The sequence below is a fragment of the Porites lutea genome, chromosome 9 (genome assembly GCF_958299795.1).
Source record: "Porites lutea chromosome 9, jaPorLute2.1, whole genome shotgun sequence".
Classification (NCBI taxonomy): domain Eukaryota; kingdom Metazoa; phylum Cnidaria; class Anthozoa; order Scleractinia; family Poritidae; genus Porites; species Porites lutea.
Window position 1 is genome coordinate 3,854,845 of NC_133209.1, and position 16,023 is coordinate 3,870,867.

A 16,023-nucleotide genomic window follows, 5' to 3' on the forward strand; every position below is an offset into this window, starting at 1 on the left:
TTACTGGGCTGCTGGGCGTTCACACACGACAGTTTCCTCAAAAGAACAACGTGCTGGTAGCCACAGTCTCTCGTCAGTAATCATTGTTGCACAAAATTCACCAGCATAAGAGTGTTGACCCCAGGGGCGTTGACCTAAAGCGTGATCAAACGATGTATCCATGTTGTTATATGTGGCTTCTTCGTTACTGTAAACCGACTTCCAAACCACTTTACGCCTTCCATAAAAATCAATGTCTGTAAATGTTAACCTCAATCCTAGCCACACTCGTGTATCCTTAGGTAAGTTTCCGACAACGTCATTCTTAATAAACCGTTCTTCTTCTTTGGAGTTGATAAGAAGAATACTGGAATTCTTTCTTTTACAATCTTCCTCTGCCGCCCTAAAACTTTTACGTGTTTTAACATGCAGATAGCAAGAATCTTCAAAATCCTTCCAGCCGTCCGGGCATTTATCTGTAAATTTTGAAAAATATGATCATTGTTTACAAAACGAAGCAATTTAACGTTCTCACTTACGTACCAGCAACTATTCAAATTCATTGCAGCAAAAGAAAGCGTTTACATAAGAAAAGAGACCAACCACAGGATTAGTTTTCTATTCCCAGTGGACGCTCGCTTAACAAAGACCTGGGGACTCAAGAGGTGAGTTAAAGGACATGCCAGTCCGCAGGCGAGAAGGCGATAATAATATAAAAAAAATAGGGGGGAGGGAGGGTCAAGCAAACGACCCCTTAAGCAAGACCAGCCCTACCCCCAACCATACAAGAGGCTTCGACGGCGCATGAATCCAATCCTCCCGCACGAAATAGATCTCTCGCCAGTAATTGGTAAGTATTAAGGCCAGTATTACGCCAGCCAGGGGCACCCAACGACAATATAGTTCAAAGCCACTTAAACATAGCATTGTTAAACGTACTTTAGTATTTAAACGGTAGATATAGGCATATTTTTATCCCCCTAAAATTTTTCATCTGTTCGGATTTCCTAGCTGAAAGTCTAGTGTTCCGAAAATTATAGGGATCAAAACTTACCTTTTCGAAAATTTTAGCCAGGAAAAAGGATCCCGAAGATTCTAGGTGACCATTTTAGGGTAAAAATCCGTTAAAAATGGACAATTATACCATTTTTTAGGTGTTCGAAAATCCTAGGAGAGGCAGGCAAGTAGAAATTTTACAACAAATGGCCAGCGAGCACTGGGAATAGTTTGGAACACCAACATGGCCGCCGTTTCATTTCCACTCGTAGCGTATTCGAACTGCTTTCGCACATGCACATGACAAAAACGCTAAAATGATAGAAATACGATAGCTAGCATCCGTGTTACCAGTAGTATATGACGTATTACATCATATTCTCTGTTTTCACTGTCACGCCATCAAAAATTAATTAAGGAATGGTAACCATTCGATGCAGAAAGTCTAGAATCTGGGAAGTAAAAGAAGATAAATGTCTTCAACAGCCTCGCCAAACATCAGGTTTATGCGATGTTTCATATGCGAAGTGTTTGGAAATGTGTCACCCAAACTTAAAAAGCTTTCTACGGAGACGCCATGTTGGTGTCCCTTTTATCGACACAAAATATGACGGCCAAAAACCAACAGAAACATCTGTCTTTGAGTTTCCCTTCAAATTAAAGCGTGAAGTTATCACTTGAAGAGCTCATAAAGATTAAAGTAGTGTTTATTCTGCGACAAAAAATGTTTAGATGACAAAATCTCAAAAAATCGGTTATTTTTTTGAGGACTTTCCCGGCCGCATGGTAAATGCCGCGTCACGAAGCGCCCTCTTTTGCAAAACAAAGAACCCTTTCGAAACGAAAATTTGTATGAATAAAGCTTTTTAGCTGCTGTAATACCTCATGAAAGTCGAAACTCAGAACTAAATCGAAAAGTCCTTAGTTTGAATTTTGGTGACGTCATGTGTGAATTCGAAAACCTCTGATTTCGTCCGTCCACACGTAAAAGGGGAGCCGACGTTTTTGACAAATCTCCACCCTGGGGTCCGAACCTAGGCCTCTTTTTGTGTGTGTGTACGGAGGGCTTAAACGGAGGAAGTACTAGACTACAAAACAGTCGGTTTTTCTCTCAAAATCACTAAAGAAATCGGTAAAGTGTGGCGTTAGAGTCTTACACGCGCGAAGCGCACGAGCCTCACACGCCCTACGGGCATGTGAGGCGACAAAAAAAAACCGTATTTTTAGCGTCTCTCCCCAGTCTCACTCTCCGTTTTCAGCCTCGTTCCAGACCTTTTGTTTGACTATTCGCGCTTACTTGAATACGTAAAAATACGGACTCTTTTGCAGTCTAAGGAAATACTCTCCTTTTCATCATCAGGATACGGGTGCACAGGGTCTTAAACTCGGGGATTTGCTCGCTTTTCATGTTACAAGCCAAGGACCTCGAGCTCTTGCCTTTGTTATGAACCCAGTTATCGAGTTTTTTTATCTGTAAGGGGCAGTTACAAGCTAATTTTTGACCAAATAAACGGATTCTTGCGCTAGGAAGAAACAGCTCACGAGAGAAAACAAGATAGACTAGTCAGGAAATTCTGGCTGCAGCGACTGAAATGGCTTGGCACAAGACAAAAGGAGACTCTGCTGTCAGGGTGGATATTTTGATATTAAGTTTAACTCTTCAAACCCTAAGATCAAAATTTGAATTCTCATTTGTTGAACCTATTCATTTCCTACAGAATTAAGGAGAGAAGTTGATAAAATACCAAGCAAATTCATCTTGTGTGATCATGTCCGTAATTCCGATGATCACTCTGTTTTATAAAGCGTTGCTATTACAAGGAGAAATTTGATGCTGATCACTCTTAGGGCTTAAAGGATTAAATTATTTGGACTAAGTCCACAAAAATAAAGTCAAAATAAAATCATATAACGTGTAAATCTACCAACTGCACAGGTATCACCACTGAATCCTTCAGCACAGTCGCACTGATAATGTCCAGGCTTTTCCTTGTTTTCCACACACGTGCCGTCATTTTGGCAAGGGTTCGGCTGACACGGATTAGCAGCTAAAAACAAGACGAAGCTAAAGAATTACTAATCAGAGTCTTTTACCCGTGATAAAAAAGGGGGTTCACACTCCTTCCTTCCTAAAACAACCAGAAGGAAATAATCAGCCAAGAGTTTAGGAGCTGTTGAAAATGAAATAGCCTACAAAACAGGAGCTTAATATTGTACGCGAGATGAGCGATGCGCGCGCCAGAGAAGGAAACGCACCTTAAAGTTTTCTATTGTGCCTGCTGCGAAAGCTACAATACTAGTCACAGTTTGTCGAAACACTTTACACGTTACGCCTTACCCGATGTTTATTCACGTATCATGTATTTAACAATTATTCCGACGAGGCGCGTAGCGCCGAGTTGGCGATAATCATCTCATATCCAACAAGCGCTAGTGGAATCTGAATTGATTTATTAAAAACGCTCACAAAATTTAGAGAATTCTTCGCGTCTTTATTTGTAAAAGCAACCGATTTTCAGCATGTTTTTAATTTTGAGCAGACGTGTACAGTTACCATATTTGGGGAACATGGTATAATGGCTCATATACCATGATCTCTAAACCAATCAGAGCTCTAGAATTGCACTATCCAATGACTCAGTTTTTAGTAATTGCAAATATACCCGAATTTCAGCGTTGGGGAAGGAGAGAAGAAGTACACTCGGGGAAAAGTTAAATAAGTTGGTTGAGAAGTCGTGACATGAAAAATCCTCGGTTTCAGCTTGGTGCTTTAACAATATTTGACGAGTCTTGTGGCAATGAAAAGGATGCACAGGATTAGTACTTTAGTGACCTCTGAACTTATTTTAACTTTATACCTTTATGTCGCAAAAGATAAAATAAACCACAAACCTAACTCGCAGTGATCCCCAATGTATTTATTTGTACATAGACACTGGTATTTCTCGTTCCCTAACTCTTTGCATGATCCTGCATTCATACAAGGATTTTTCTGGCAACCCCCTGAAATTTTTTCACAAAATAAATCAAGTTTAGTCATTTCATGCAACTAAGATGAGAGGTTTCAATACCGGTTCTTCAATCCCGAAATCTCGACCTAAAATTTCGTGCTATCCCGTAATCCCACCTTCCGCGCATACTTTCAATCCCGAATCTCGTCCTAATTTTTCTCCAAAGTCCCGAATCTCGAGTTTCAATCCAGTAATCCCGACCTAAAATTAAGTACTAATCTCGAGTTTAAATCCCGAAATACTGAGGGTTATATTTTGCATCCCCCCTACCGTACCGTGCATACATTCAATCCCGAATCTCGCCCCGATTGTGCCCTAAAAACCCGAATCCCGAGTTGCAATTGACTCATAAGGGATCCCCTCTCTAGGTACATAATAATCATTTAACCTACCAAACATCTTCGATGCAGCTATTGTCACATGACCATCCTGAGGTCAAGTGAATGCCGTGCAACAACGAGCTTTCGGCTGATGAAGGCTGAGCGTTAAAGCCGAAATATTTCAGAACAATATTTTTAAATACATTTCGCGAATTCCGTTCATAGTTCTTTTCTAACTGAAGTCAACGAAAACTTTTTTGCTTCAACATTTTGTTGTAATTATTGAATTATGTGTTTCAAAGTTAAACTGAAAATTTGCCAGCTGAATCTGCCTGTATCTAAAGCGAGATATGAGACCTGAAATTTGGTGCTAGTCTGGCTTTATAAGAGTAAACAAGAGAGGATAAAGGGGACAGAGAAGGCATCCCCCATACACACCCTATTCAATAGGTAATTCGTCTAGAGTTTTTTTTAAGACCACATATCCCAAGGGGGATTAGACAACAGCAACACATAGCGCGAATGTGTTCCGTGTGGATGACCCACGCTCAGAGCCAGGCGTCCTTCACGAATTGACGCGGAGAGCGATATTGCTATTCGTTTTGTCGACGAAGACGACTACAGATTTCTGCTAAAGCTGTGTCGGCGAAACGGAAATCAAAAAAGCATCGCCCTTCTTCTCTTATATAGAGTTAACAGTACAGCAGGGAAATCCTTAGAACACTGAATATTCTCTCAGGATCATTTATAATTTATAGTTTGAAGAGAGCAATTTCTGGTTTGATATTTATTCTTTTATTAGTCTTTTATTATTCAACAAAAATAACACTTGGCGTCCTACTCGCTTTATTGTACAAACGACCGGTTTCAATAGACCGGGGAAATTTCTCATTTTATTAAAGCACTGAGGTTACGAAAACTTCGAGTTAAACTGATTTCACGGGTTGTCAAAGAGCCTTAGCGATTCCCTTCTCCCAGGTGAGCGCCGACTCATTTCGCGTCAATATTCAGGAATGCTCTCGATCTCTTTACGCTTTTATTGCCTTTCGTCAGACATGTTTTGCACGGCGTTTAGTCATGCGAAACCTCCTCGAAACACCCACGCAGCGCGCGAGGTAACTTTATCCCGATTCTAAAAATAACTCGAGACGAATTACCTATGGAATGGGGTGTGCATGGGGGATGCCTTCTCTGTCCCCTTTATCCTCTGTTGGAGTTAATTATATAAATGGACTCACTTGGAACGCAAGTATTGTCTGTTTGTTTGAATCCTTCAGGACATTTTTCCACACACTCTCCATTATCAACTCGCTTGAAGAACAAACAGGCGTTGCAATCTGTTGGCAATGGACTTCCACTTGTAGTTCGTCTGCATCCTGAATTAAACAGAAAAGCTCTTCGATAAAGAAGCATTCAATTTTCGTCTATAAACGTTCAAAAGTGACGGCGAAAGAACATAATGTCAAGGTTTGATTACTGCTATTCACGAATAATATTTGCGAATAGCAGTGTTAAAAATGCCCCAAAGTCGTTGTTGGCAGAATCACTTTGTCTGCGCGCGTGAGAGCTTTGGCGGCGAAGCGGCTCTTTGCCATTCTCCACCCGGCTTCGCAACTGCCAACTCCTCTACCTCAATGCACGCACTGACGATCCCGCCAGCTACACACTGCGCATTTCTCGTGGGTGTAAAATTTGCCACCACGCACGAGGAATGTCTAAACTGTCGGCCACTATTTGTTACAAAACGTTTAAATTCTCAACCTTTCGAGGGCCTAACTGGAGGTCCAATTATTATAGCTCTCTATCCTAATATGTCTAAACCTTAATCTAACGGAGAACCAGAGTGAGACCACATCGACTCATGATGAGAGTCCTCAGTAGTTTAACTAGGGCAGAATACAAGTAGACTGATTAAGCGGTACTAAGTGGTCTTGAACATTTTCGCACCAAACGCCACGCGCCACGCCTATGTATAGAGTCAAGAGCCATAATGGCTCTTGTCTCTATATATTTAATTGTAGGTTACTTTTGGCAGTTGTTTGATGATTGCCTCGCAAGAAGCATGAAACTCTGAGTAGCGGTAAATGTTTAAGAACACTTAGTCCAGCTCCATCAGTCTTCTTGTAAACCTTAATCTAAAAATACTACAATTTATTGACCTTTATCCCGATTCAAAATTCCAACAAAAGTGTGCAAAAGCCAAAAGGCCATACCTTTTAATGGGTCGCACATCTCATGGCATTTCTGCACACACATATCACTATCTTGGTCCTTGTGGGTATCTCCTTTGCACTCCGCCTTGGTAAGACTGCTTTTAAGAATATGGGCATCTGTCACTTCCAGAGGATCCTCGCCATTTCCAAATGCATAAAATCGTACGTGAAGAGGTCTCTCTTTGTCAATCATAGAAAGATAGATTTCTCCATTTTCAGTGGTACCCTGGCTTTTTCCATACTCAATAACTGTGACCTTCTCGTCTTGTTTTATGCAAACGAAGTAAGGCTGGTATAAGATTTCATCTCCCAGTCCAACAGCATCGATATCCACACTAGACACTTTTAGAATTTGTGACTGAAGGGAAAGTTATACGAAAAGTAAGCCTTAAACATTTTACACAGCAGGTTTAGTCTACGGTTGTATTAGTGAGCGTGAAGAGGGACAATTAACAGACCTTGCCTATTAAAATAAAAAGGAAAACAAACAGAAAAGTATGGTCTACTTCTGGAGATAAATGGAATAACGTTAAATTGTCCGATGACGCAAACGGCCAGATCACAAAGAGATGTGACGTCATTCGTTTTAATCAGTGTACTGATTAATTTTGTTCTTCGAGTGGGGGGCCCAATTCGAGGATTTACGGCTTACAAGAACTTGTAATGAGGTTGCTTAAAAAAATTACCAAGAAATCGTTCTTACCCTGAATATTCCAACTCCATAGGGGGATATTTGCACATAATACCAGCTGTCTTTGTCCTTGGGAATTGCGGAGAAAATAACAAACATTGTTCCCTTCGTTGAAGCTGTAAAATGTAAACATTTCCCTTCACCTCTGGGGTCAAATCGCAAAGCATTGGACCATTTCACGTTGCAAGGCAAATAACCCACAACCTCGCTCATCTGAAAGATGTGTTCAGCCGGCCATTCTACTCGAGCTAGTTCGCCGCCAATCAGATTGGGATCTAATTCTTTAAAGGTCTGCTTCGAAATGTTAAAGCCGTGTTCATCTAGGTTAAGGGAGCCCATTTTTTCATCGTATTTTAGAACTAATCCGTAAACGCAGATGTAATGTTCATCGGACTTGACATCACCACTGCCACCTCTTTTGCAGCCACTGAAGAAGTCGAATTTGTAATCATCCTTGCTAACCACCCATTCTCCATCAATGAATCTTACATTACTCTCCAGATGGCTAGGTATTTTCACCATACCATGAAAGGTACCAGCCAGGTCACTGTCCATCTTAAATATGGTCTTAAATGCCGTGGTATGTTCGGTCATCTCTTTCCACGTTGGTCTCCCTGCTTTTACTTGATACCTGTAGTTCTGCGTCTGACATCCTGGTGTTCCAGCAGGCAGGCTTATGTCAGAAACTGAAATGGAACCCTATTAAAACCATTAAAAACAGAGACTTAACTTTAATTATTATGCTTTATGAGAGAAGGGAATATGGAGCTATGCCGCGTTATTTGCTATATTTTTTAGAAACTTGAAAGTGTCTTCGCATCAATTGAATTAAATAAATAAATAAATAAATAAATAAATAAATAATGATTTGGAGGTAGCACATCCACAAAGTGGTTCTTCGTCTAACTGATTTCTGGTCGAATTGGAATTTGGAAATGCTGAATACCCGGAGAAAAACCTCTCGGAGCTAGGGAGAGAACCAACAACAAACTCAAGCCACATATGGCGTCGACGCCGGGATTTGAACCCGGGCCACATTGGTGGGAGGCGAGCGCTCTCACCACTGCGCCATCCCTTGGTCCAGTTTTATTATTCAAGACTATATTTGGGCATTCAAATTGCTTCCCGTCCTCTGTTGCTACAGATGGCAAGGATGGATATGGATTGAAACTTGAAAAAATTGTGACAATGTTTCCAAATTTTAATGCTATTTCCTGCAAAAATTACCAAAACATAAATAAATGCTTCCTCACAAAGTTTTTTTGATACCTTCTTTATATGAGTAAAGGCACTAAGTAATGGCTTAAGCACAGAATTAGGGCCAAAACATCTATCCTCCACTACTTCATTCCGCAGGTAAAATTTACAGACTTATCATAACCATTCTCGATATATAATATAAATTCATGAAATGTCTGCAAAAATGATTTTACAGATATTTTGTTTGCCCTGTGAGAAAGGGGGGAAGATTTGCACCTTTATAAAAAGTCTATACATTTACAAATTATAGATATTTTTTTTATCTCTGTAAAAGGTCCAGTTTTTAGTGCTCGCGACTTTCCGCTTTCAACCAGCAACCCTATGGATCTTACCTCTTCCATATACACGTCAATCGCTCGCTTAAGCGAAGTTCGCCTCTGACGAATGGAATACTCCAGTGCTTCTCGACTAAGATATTCGCAAAATTCCTTGACAACAGTTCCATTTACAGTTGCGTTATAATAGAACTTGTTTGTTTTAGGATCTCTTTTTAGCTCAGCTTTGTGTGCTTCACACCCAAAACTTGGCGCGTCTTCAGGAAAAAGGTCAGAGGATCGGAAATTCAGCAAATCTGTTATTGGACTAATGGTAAATTTGAAGGCTTTGGGGAATTGTGGAATCGTCTTGAGCCAGTGCTTGAACTCAGCTTTAAATGTGGGCGCGTAAACATCGGAAATGATTGACGCTATTTCCTGATTTCCACCTTGCACTGACATTGAAGTAGAAGACGTTTTTGTTTGGGATCGGGCACGCTCCCCTTCTTTGTCACTACTTCTAGCGCCAGCACTTGCAAAGAAGGTTTTAAATTCAAATTCCATGACTTCACTGAACTCTTCTTTACTTGCTACTTCACTAGCTTCCATGCTCTTGCGTATTTCTAGCTGGCCACCAAAACGAGCTGCCTTGATGTAGTGGGTTCCAAACCGCTGAATGAAGTCCTCTGCAACATAAACCAGGATTTATATGAAAGATTACTTTTTGGAGATGGTGTAAACATATTAAGATGTTGTCAATTCATCAGTCCTCTTGACTGATCTCGGTTGACTTCAGGTCCATGAACAATGTCGTGGAATTTTTTTAACTTACGGAATTTGATGGCTGCTCCAGTCTCGTAGTACGACGTTGGTAGCATCATAAATTCTCGAAGGAATCCAATATTCAAATTGTCAGGTGTAACCACATCCATAAATAACTCGTACCTGATCAACAGAGAGTGACAATGGATTTATAATTTGTTACAGTATATAAAACTAATCACAAGTTGGGATAATATTAAACAAAGGCCTACGCTTCTTTCGGGACATTCTGATCAATCAATCTATAAAAACCTGGCAAAATTAAAGCCTACCTGTCAACGTCAATGTCGAACACTGCGAGATATTTTTGCTTTCCTGAAGTTGTTGAGCTTCCCCAAGCTTTCTTTACTCCACCATAAAAGCCAAAGCCAGATCCAGAGACACCAGACTGTTGTTCCAAATATTTCTGGTATTCTGACCGGCTGTAAAATACCTGCATATTTGCTTGGGTGTCATAAACTCCCAGTAGCTTCATGGTGTCTGGAATCATTTTACCGTTGTATCTACAATGAAAACAATGGCACAGGGAGCACTTAAATAAATATAGAATTCATGACTAGGCGTAGTGATAAAAGTATTAAAGTTGACCCTTTTTAAGCAGTGCAGTCTCGCACTTTGAGAAATAGTGCGAAAACAAGTGAGTGGAGTTTGAAAATTGGAACGCGTAGGGTAAACATGGACTACATGAAAATCTCTCAGGACGACGAGGACAACCTAAGAGGCATAAAGTTTCGTTAAATATTCGCTTCGAAGACGTTAGGATAGGAAAGAAAAGTTTCTTACATTTTGGGTGAACACTGGTGGAGAACAATACATTCTAGAAAAGTAGAGAATAGAGACTTCCGCCAATGGGTGAACAGGACAGGCACGCCGTTCCTACATACTGCGGTGTCCAGTGGACCTCACATCAAAAGACCTAGGGCAGGTGAGGGTTGCCTATCTCAGAAACATTCCCAGTTTAGTGCAACTGAATTCTCCCCTCCCCCAGATCCTCTCCAGAACTCAATGGTGATGACAAAGTCACTTGTCAAGGATAGTGCCGAGGGAGTATTGATAGAATCGTGCAAACCCTAAAAGGCGCACGACGGCAGATTAACCATCGACCCACAGTCAGGGTAACCAGCAGAGCAGCTTTGCAAACACTGATCTTTGCGTCTTTCAGAAGGTCGTTATTTTTTCACACACGCCTGTCCATGATTTGAAGGAACTGTTTGCTTTGGTTTGTCTATTTGCAACGTCATAGTGAATCTCGGTGGCAAAGAACTCAGACTGAGGACAAACTGGTTAAATAATGTAATTAATTACTCACCTTTGCTTCCTTTTGCAAGCTCTCTGTACGAGATCCATTTTGCTGGAATCTGGGCTGTAATCTCCACGACCGTCAAACCCAACTCCAATAAAAGTTGCTCCCGGTATCAAGTCCTGTGCGAAAAACAGGCAAAACATGATTTTTGTTCGTATTACCCAAAGACTGGCAGTGAAAGCTTGTTTACATGTTACAGGTTAGTTGGGTGCGTCGTATGAATGTTTGAAAATGAACTAAAAACAAGCCTTCAACTGCATTTAGCTATTATTTTCACACTCCTTGTGTCGCCATTCGTCAATTTTGTTGCAGTTGTTAACTCGTGGAAATGCGCATGCAGAAATCATGTGGTTGGCCAAGACCATTCGCACTTTGTGACTGTATAACCCCCAAGTAAGGTAAACCAAAACTGTTTTGGATCCCTTTCCTTGTCAGCGAAACTTGTATTCCAGATTCCAATCGCTAGCTGGCGGATACTGCATTCCTTGAGCTACATTAAGAATTTCAAAACTCTAGGATTTCGGATTCCACAAGCCATAATGTCCCATATTCCGCAATCCGGATTACTTTACATGAGGCTCAGGTTAGCTTTAGTGAAGCCAATAACTCCGCGAAGCGCTCATTAAAAGACACATGACATGTAGTTCAGCTCACTCACCAAGCATATTGTCGTTGCCCAGGTAGCGTCATAGCATCGGTCACCCGGTTGGTACCCAGACCCAAAACATCCGTTCATAATCATACCTCCAGCGCCAAAGGGAAAAGTGAAAGGCTGCATTCCGTTTACAGGAGGCGCAGGTTTAGATTCTGGTTGAATTTTTGCTTCCATGTGGTACCCAGGAGGAATGAACATATCATCAGTTTGCCATCCTTTATCTCCAGTAATGTCCAGTTTAATCTAAGCCGGAAAAAAAAATTTTAGAACGTATTCAGACAATAGGACAGTTACCTTTTCACAAGAAGCAATCAGCAGGCAGACTTCAAGGGACCACATCTTCAAGGGGGGTGGGGTACTGTCTTGAATTTACAATGGGGCGTGCCGCTGAGCTTTGAAGACTCTGGACTGGTTCCGGCAGACATAAAGAGATGAATCTGCGGCCGTGTTCCAGAAAATAATAATTATTGTAAAAATGAGAATTCCGTTCCAGACAAGTAAGAATACGTATTATTATAACTGTGGCAAATTTGTCTATCCCGAGAGTAATCAGGTATTATGGTGGACCAAATGTCGACCCTGTTCCAGAGCAAAACTTAAGTAAAATGTACCCGACTTCCAGAGATAAAGGTTGGCTACGTCCTAGAGACACCGCGTAGGTATTTTAGTTCGGGCTTATTCTACGTTAACAGGTCAAAACTACCCTGTGACGTAGGATAAGCCCGTACTTCATCCGTAAAAAAACTGGATCACTTTTCAAAAATAAATAAGTTAGGCAATGCACCGCATTTTCAAGTAATGATGCATTAGTTGTTTACTCCATGCATACCTCTTCGCCTAGGAATTGGTCCACCTTGCCTTTCTGTTCCTCTAATGTTTCCATTTGTTTTTCTGCCATTTTGCCTGCCATATCCACTGCTTTCTCTCCAGCCTTGGCGCCCATTTGCGCAGCCGCGGGATTGACTCGTTTTTCCAGTCTTCTTTTTTCCTTTTTAATTACAAAATCAAGCAACAAACTTATCCTGTTTGAATTCGATAGCAGGAATTCATTTCGAGTTTATCAATTCTCGGAGATAATTCGTGGACGTGAACTTAGCGCGAGAGTATTAACTTTCATTCTCACTTTGAATTCTTGGCCCAGGTTACTAGTCAATATAATTTTTGTTGCACATTGTCTTCTGATTGGCTATCCGCTCGGCATTTCCCGCTTTGGCCCCGCAAGAAAATGTCCTCTTTTAGCCATTTAGAAAAAGAACTTTTAAGGACCAAGCTTTTTCTCTGAAAATGGCTGAATATTTGCCTCGTACTTAGCCAATATCCAGCCATCTTGACCTCATGCTTGTAGCAAGAGATTGCCCTGCCTTGTAAGGGAATGTAAGACAGTCTTGGATATTCTGGATTCCGTATTCCATGGAAATGATTCCGTATTCTAATCTTAAGTGGGACCCCGGAATCCTTGAGCTGTATTCCAGATTCAAAAGCCCAGGATTTCAATTTTCAAAAGAAAAAACCTTCCCGGATCCCGGATTCCACAAGCAAAAATTCTTCGGATTGCGGAATCCGGATTCCCTTACAAAGAGCGAAAGAGGACATAGTAGCAAGAGGGTCCTCAAAAGGTTTTTTTGGGACACAGGATTTCCCTTATTTGAAGCTCGGTATTAGGAATTTGAAAGCAAAATCAGGGCGAGTTTTGGGATTGAAAGAATGTTTGGGAACTGGGATGCCAAAAATACCCCCGCGATTACGGGATTGCACGAAACTTTAGGTCGGAATTACGGGATTGAAGAACCCTATTGGAGACCCTCTAGCATGTTACCTTGGAGCTAGAATCGTCCTTTTCTTTCCCGTCTTTTTCTGCTTTCCTCTCCAGCTCACGTGACAATAACTTCACCCCTGCTTCTAACATTTTTTCTCCAAGATTGTTATTCATGTTCTAAAAATTTAATCGCAGTGATACATAACAAACTACAAAACTTAAAGTGTGTTTCCAAGGGTTTTGTCTTCTTTTATTTTTACTTTTTATTTTGGTATTTTTCTCTCTTTTTTTTTCAGAATGGAAAGTTTTTATAATTTTGATAAATCTTTGCTTTAACTGAGCTAGATAGGGGAGTATGAAATGTCATCTCAATGTCTTACAGAGTCCCTAGTTCTTACATAAACAGGGCAAAGAGGTATACAATAGTACTTTATAAGGGGTGTATGATATCTTAGAGGAGTTCATGAAAACAATATAATGCCTACACTTCCTACTTGTGCCACGTTATATCATACTTTTCAGACGCCCAGAAATTCAAACAGGTGAAGGTAACAAGATTAGAGACGCAGTATAACTGTGAATCAAGGAAAGAAAGCTTATCTGTAAGCTAAAACAGTCAGCCGGTGCTTAAATTTCTCTGCACCCAATCAAGACCACAAAGTAAATGGGAACTGATCAGTTTTAGGCTTTTCTTTTTTTGTTTCTTTCTCCGCCCCTTTCTTTTGTTTCTTTCTTTCTTATTTCTTTTTCAAATTACTTTATCTCTTTTTTTTTCTCTCTCTCCCTGAAAGGAATTCGTGCAAGCTTTCAGCAACAATAACAACAAGCTTTATCTGCATGACCATACATGTACATATAGTATTGCAAAAGCTACTTTGAGAGAAAAAAAGAAAATCAGCAAATTCTTGTGTTTTCAGAAGTCAGACTTGAAGGTTCCCGTTAGTGCTTTTTCACATTTTTCCCCAATAAGGACATATGATCGTTTGAATTATTCGAAAAACATTTAGCAAAACGTCCTTAAACTGTTGCAGAAATCATTGGCAAGGTGGTCCGCACTTTACGTATTAAGATAGAAAAAGAAACGTACCTCATCGTTCCATTTCGACGTTGAGTTTTTCTTTTGAACGGCTGCCTTATTTTCATCGTGTTGAGGTCGTTGGCGGACAGCTCTTTGCACTATATCTTGTAGAAAAGAAAATGTTTAAGAAGGCAATAACAGCTTGTTTGGATTGCCGAATTAAAGAATCCCTTTATGCTGTCCCACCCCTACTTCAACAAACTGATCATAAGAAGACGCAAGCTGCATTTAATACATAAAGCCGCGTAGGAATCATTGGAAGAAGGAGTGGAGAAGATTTGGTAAACGGTACTTAGCTCTGGAAAATCCCTAGCTACAACTAAGATCCAGTGTTGATAACTTGACCCTTTTTAATCTCTATCCACGACAGGCATATGTTCTCGTTTGATCTCCATTTATTTCCCTCATTTTATTAATTCTCATAAGCTTTTTCTCGTGATTATGATTGACGTCATTGATATTGTTAACAGAAAACTAAGGTTGAGCATTCTTGAAACGTAAAGGGTTAATTCACTCACGGTTATTATTCATATCCTCTTGGATCCTTTTTACTGCCTCTGCTATATCATCAAATCTCTTTGACGAGTCAGACCGGCGTTGGCTACCCTTCCTTGAATCTTCATCTGGGCTTGTTTCCCTTCTAGTGACGACATTAGCTGTGGGATAGGAATCACTTCATAAGGCTTATTGTTTTATCAAAGTTGATAAGATAAAAACAATGTCTAACAAAGCCATTTACACTATACTAGAAATGTACTGACGCCATTAATTCAGTAGCAATTATTGAAAAGTGAGGCTAAGGGTAATGTAAAGGCTCTTGGCATAATTCTTTACATTATACGAAAACCGACATCCAAAATTGCTACATATTTACTCAAAAGTTCTTAACAAGGTTACCTTCTCGTACAATTTTTTTTCCTTTTTTTAAAACTTCGGCCCATTTTCTGGCACGGTTTCAGCGGAGATAAACAGATGTTTTTAGTTTCTTACAAATACTCCTCAGAAAGTAGACAACATCATTAAGCAATATTTTTGGGCACTCTTGTATTCTTACCGTTCAGTTTTAGTTAATAATTCTGCTATTTCGTCTTCAGATAGCCATGAATGGTATTTTTTTTCATTGTTGGCTATAGCCCTAGCAGCTTCGTTTCCAGGCAAATATATAAATATACCATCAATATATATTCCCGACTATAAAATCAGCCTTGCTTCTTTTGTTCCAGAAATTTCCACTTATAGCTGATGAGATCCTTAATCATAACTATAACAAAACTGTCAAATCTGATTGGCTATCAACTGCGCTGATTTCAGCCTTAAGGTGATTCCCTAGTAAAAGAACCTAACATAGATTGTAGATGAAACTTGGTACACTGATGTAACAAGTCAAGAAGATGATAAAAAAGTAATAAAAAGTGGGAGTCACCGTGCTCGTTTTGACGTCACAATGCTGACAAATACGGCTATTTTGGACCCTTTGACAAAAAACGCGCGTAGCCCAAAACTAGACAAAAAGGAAAGATTTTTTCAATGATGCATGTGGTATCGCACAGAATTTGACTTTAATGTATTGTTTATCCACTTACGTGTCATAAAAATGCCTTTTAAAGCCCTTGTTTTTACTTTACGCTCCAAAGTAGAATTAAAAAAGCAAATATACCTTGGAATTGATGGAATATTGCTGTCAT

General features: G+C 40.1%; 1 protein-coding gene across 1 annotated transcript; it reads right to left on the reverse strand.

The window, feature by feature from the left end:
• On the reverse strand, positions 1–16,023 carry LOC140948165 (uncharacterized). Its single transcript, XM_073397387.1, has 15 exons — positions 15,996–16,023; positions 14,857–14,994; positions 14,348–14,442; positions 13,321–13,437; positions 12,334–12,492; positions 11,508–11,747; positions 10,856–10,968; positions 9,819–10,049; positions 9,557–9,669; positions 8,803–9,410; positions 7,223–7,909; positions 6,520–6,877; positions 5,545–5,682; positions 2,901–3,023; positions 1–455 (listed from the first exon to the last, which is right to left on the reverse strand). Exons 1-15 carry the CDS (start codon positions 16,021–16,023, stop codon positions 1–3), a joined length of 3,603 nt encoding a protein of 1,200 aa, XP_073253488.1.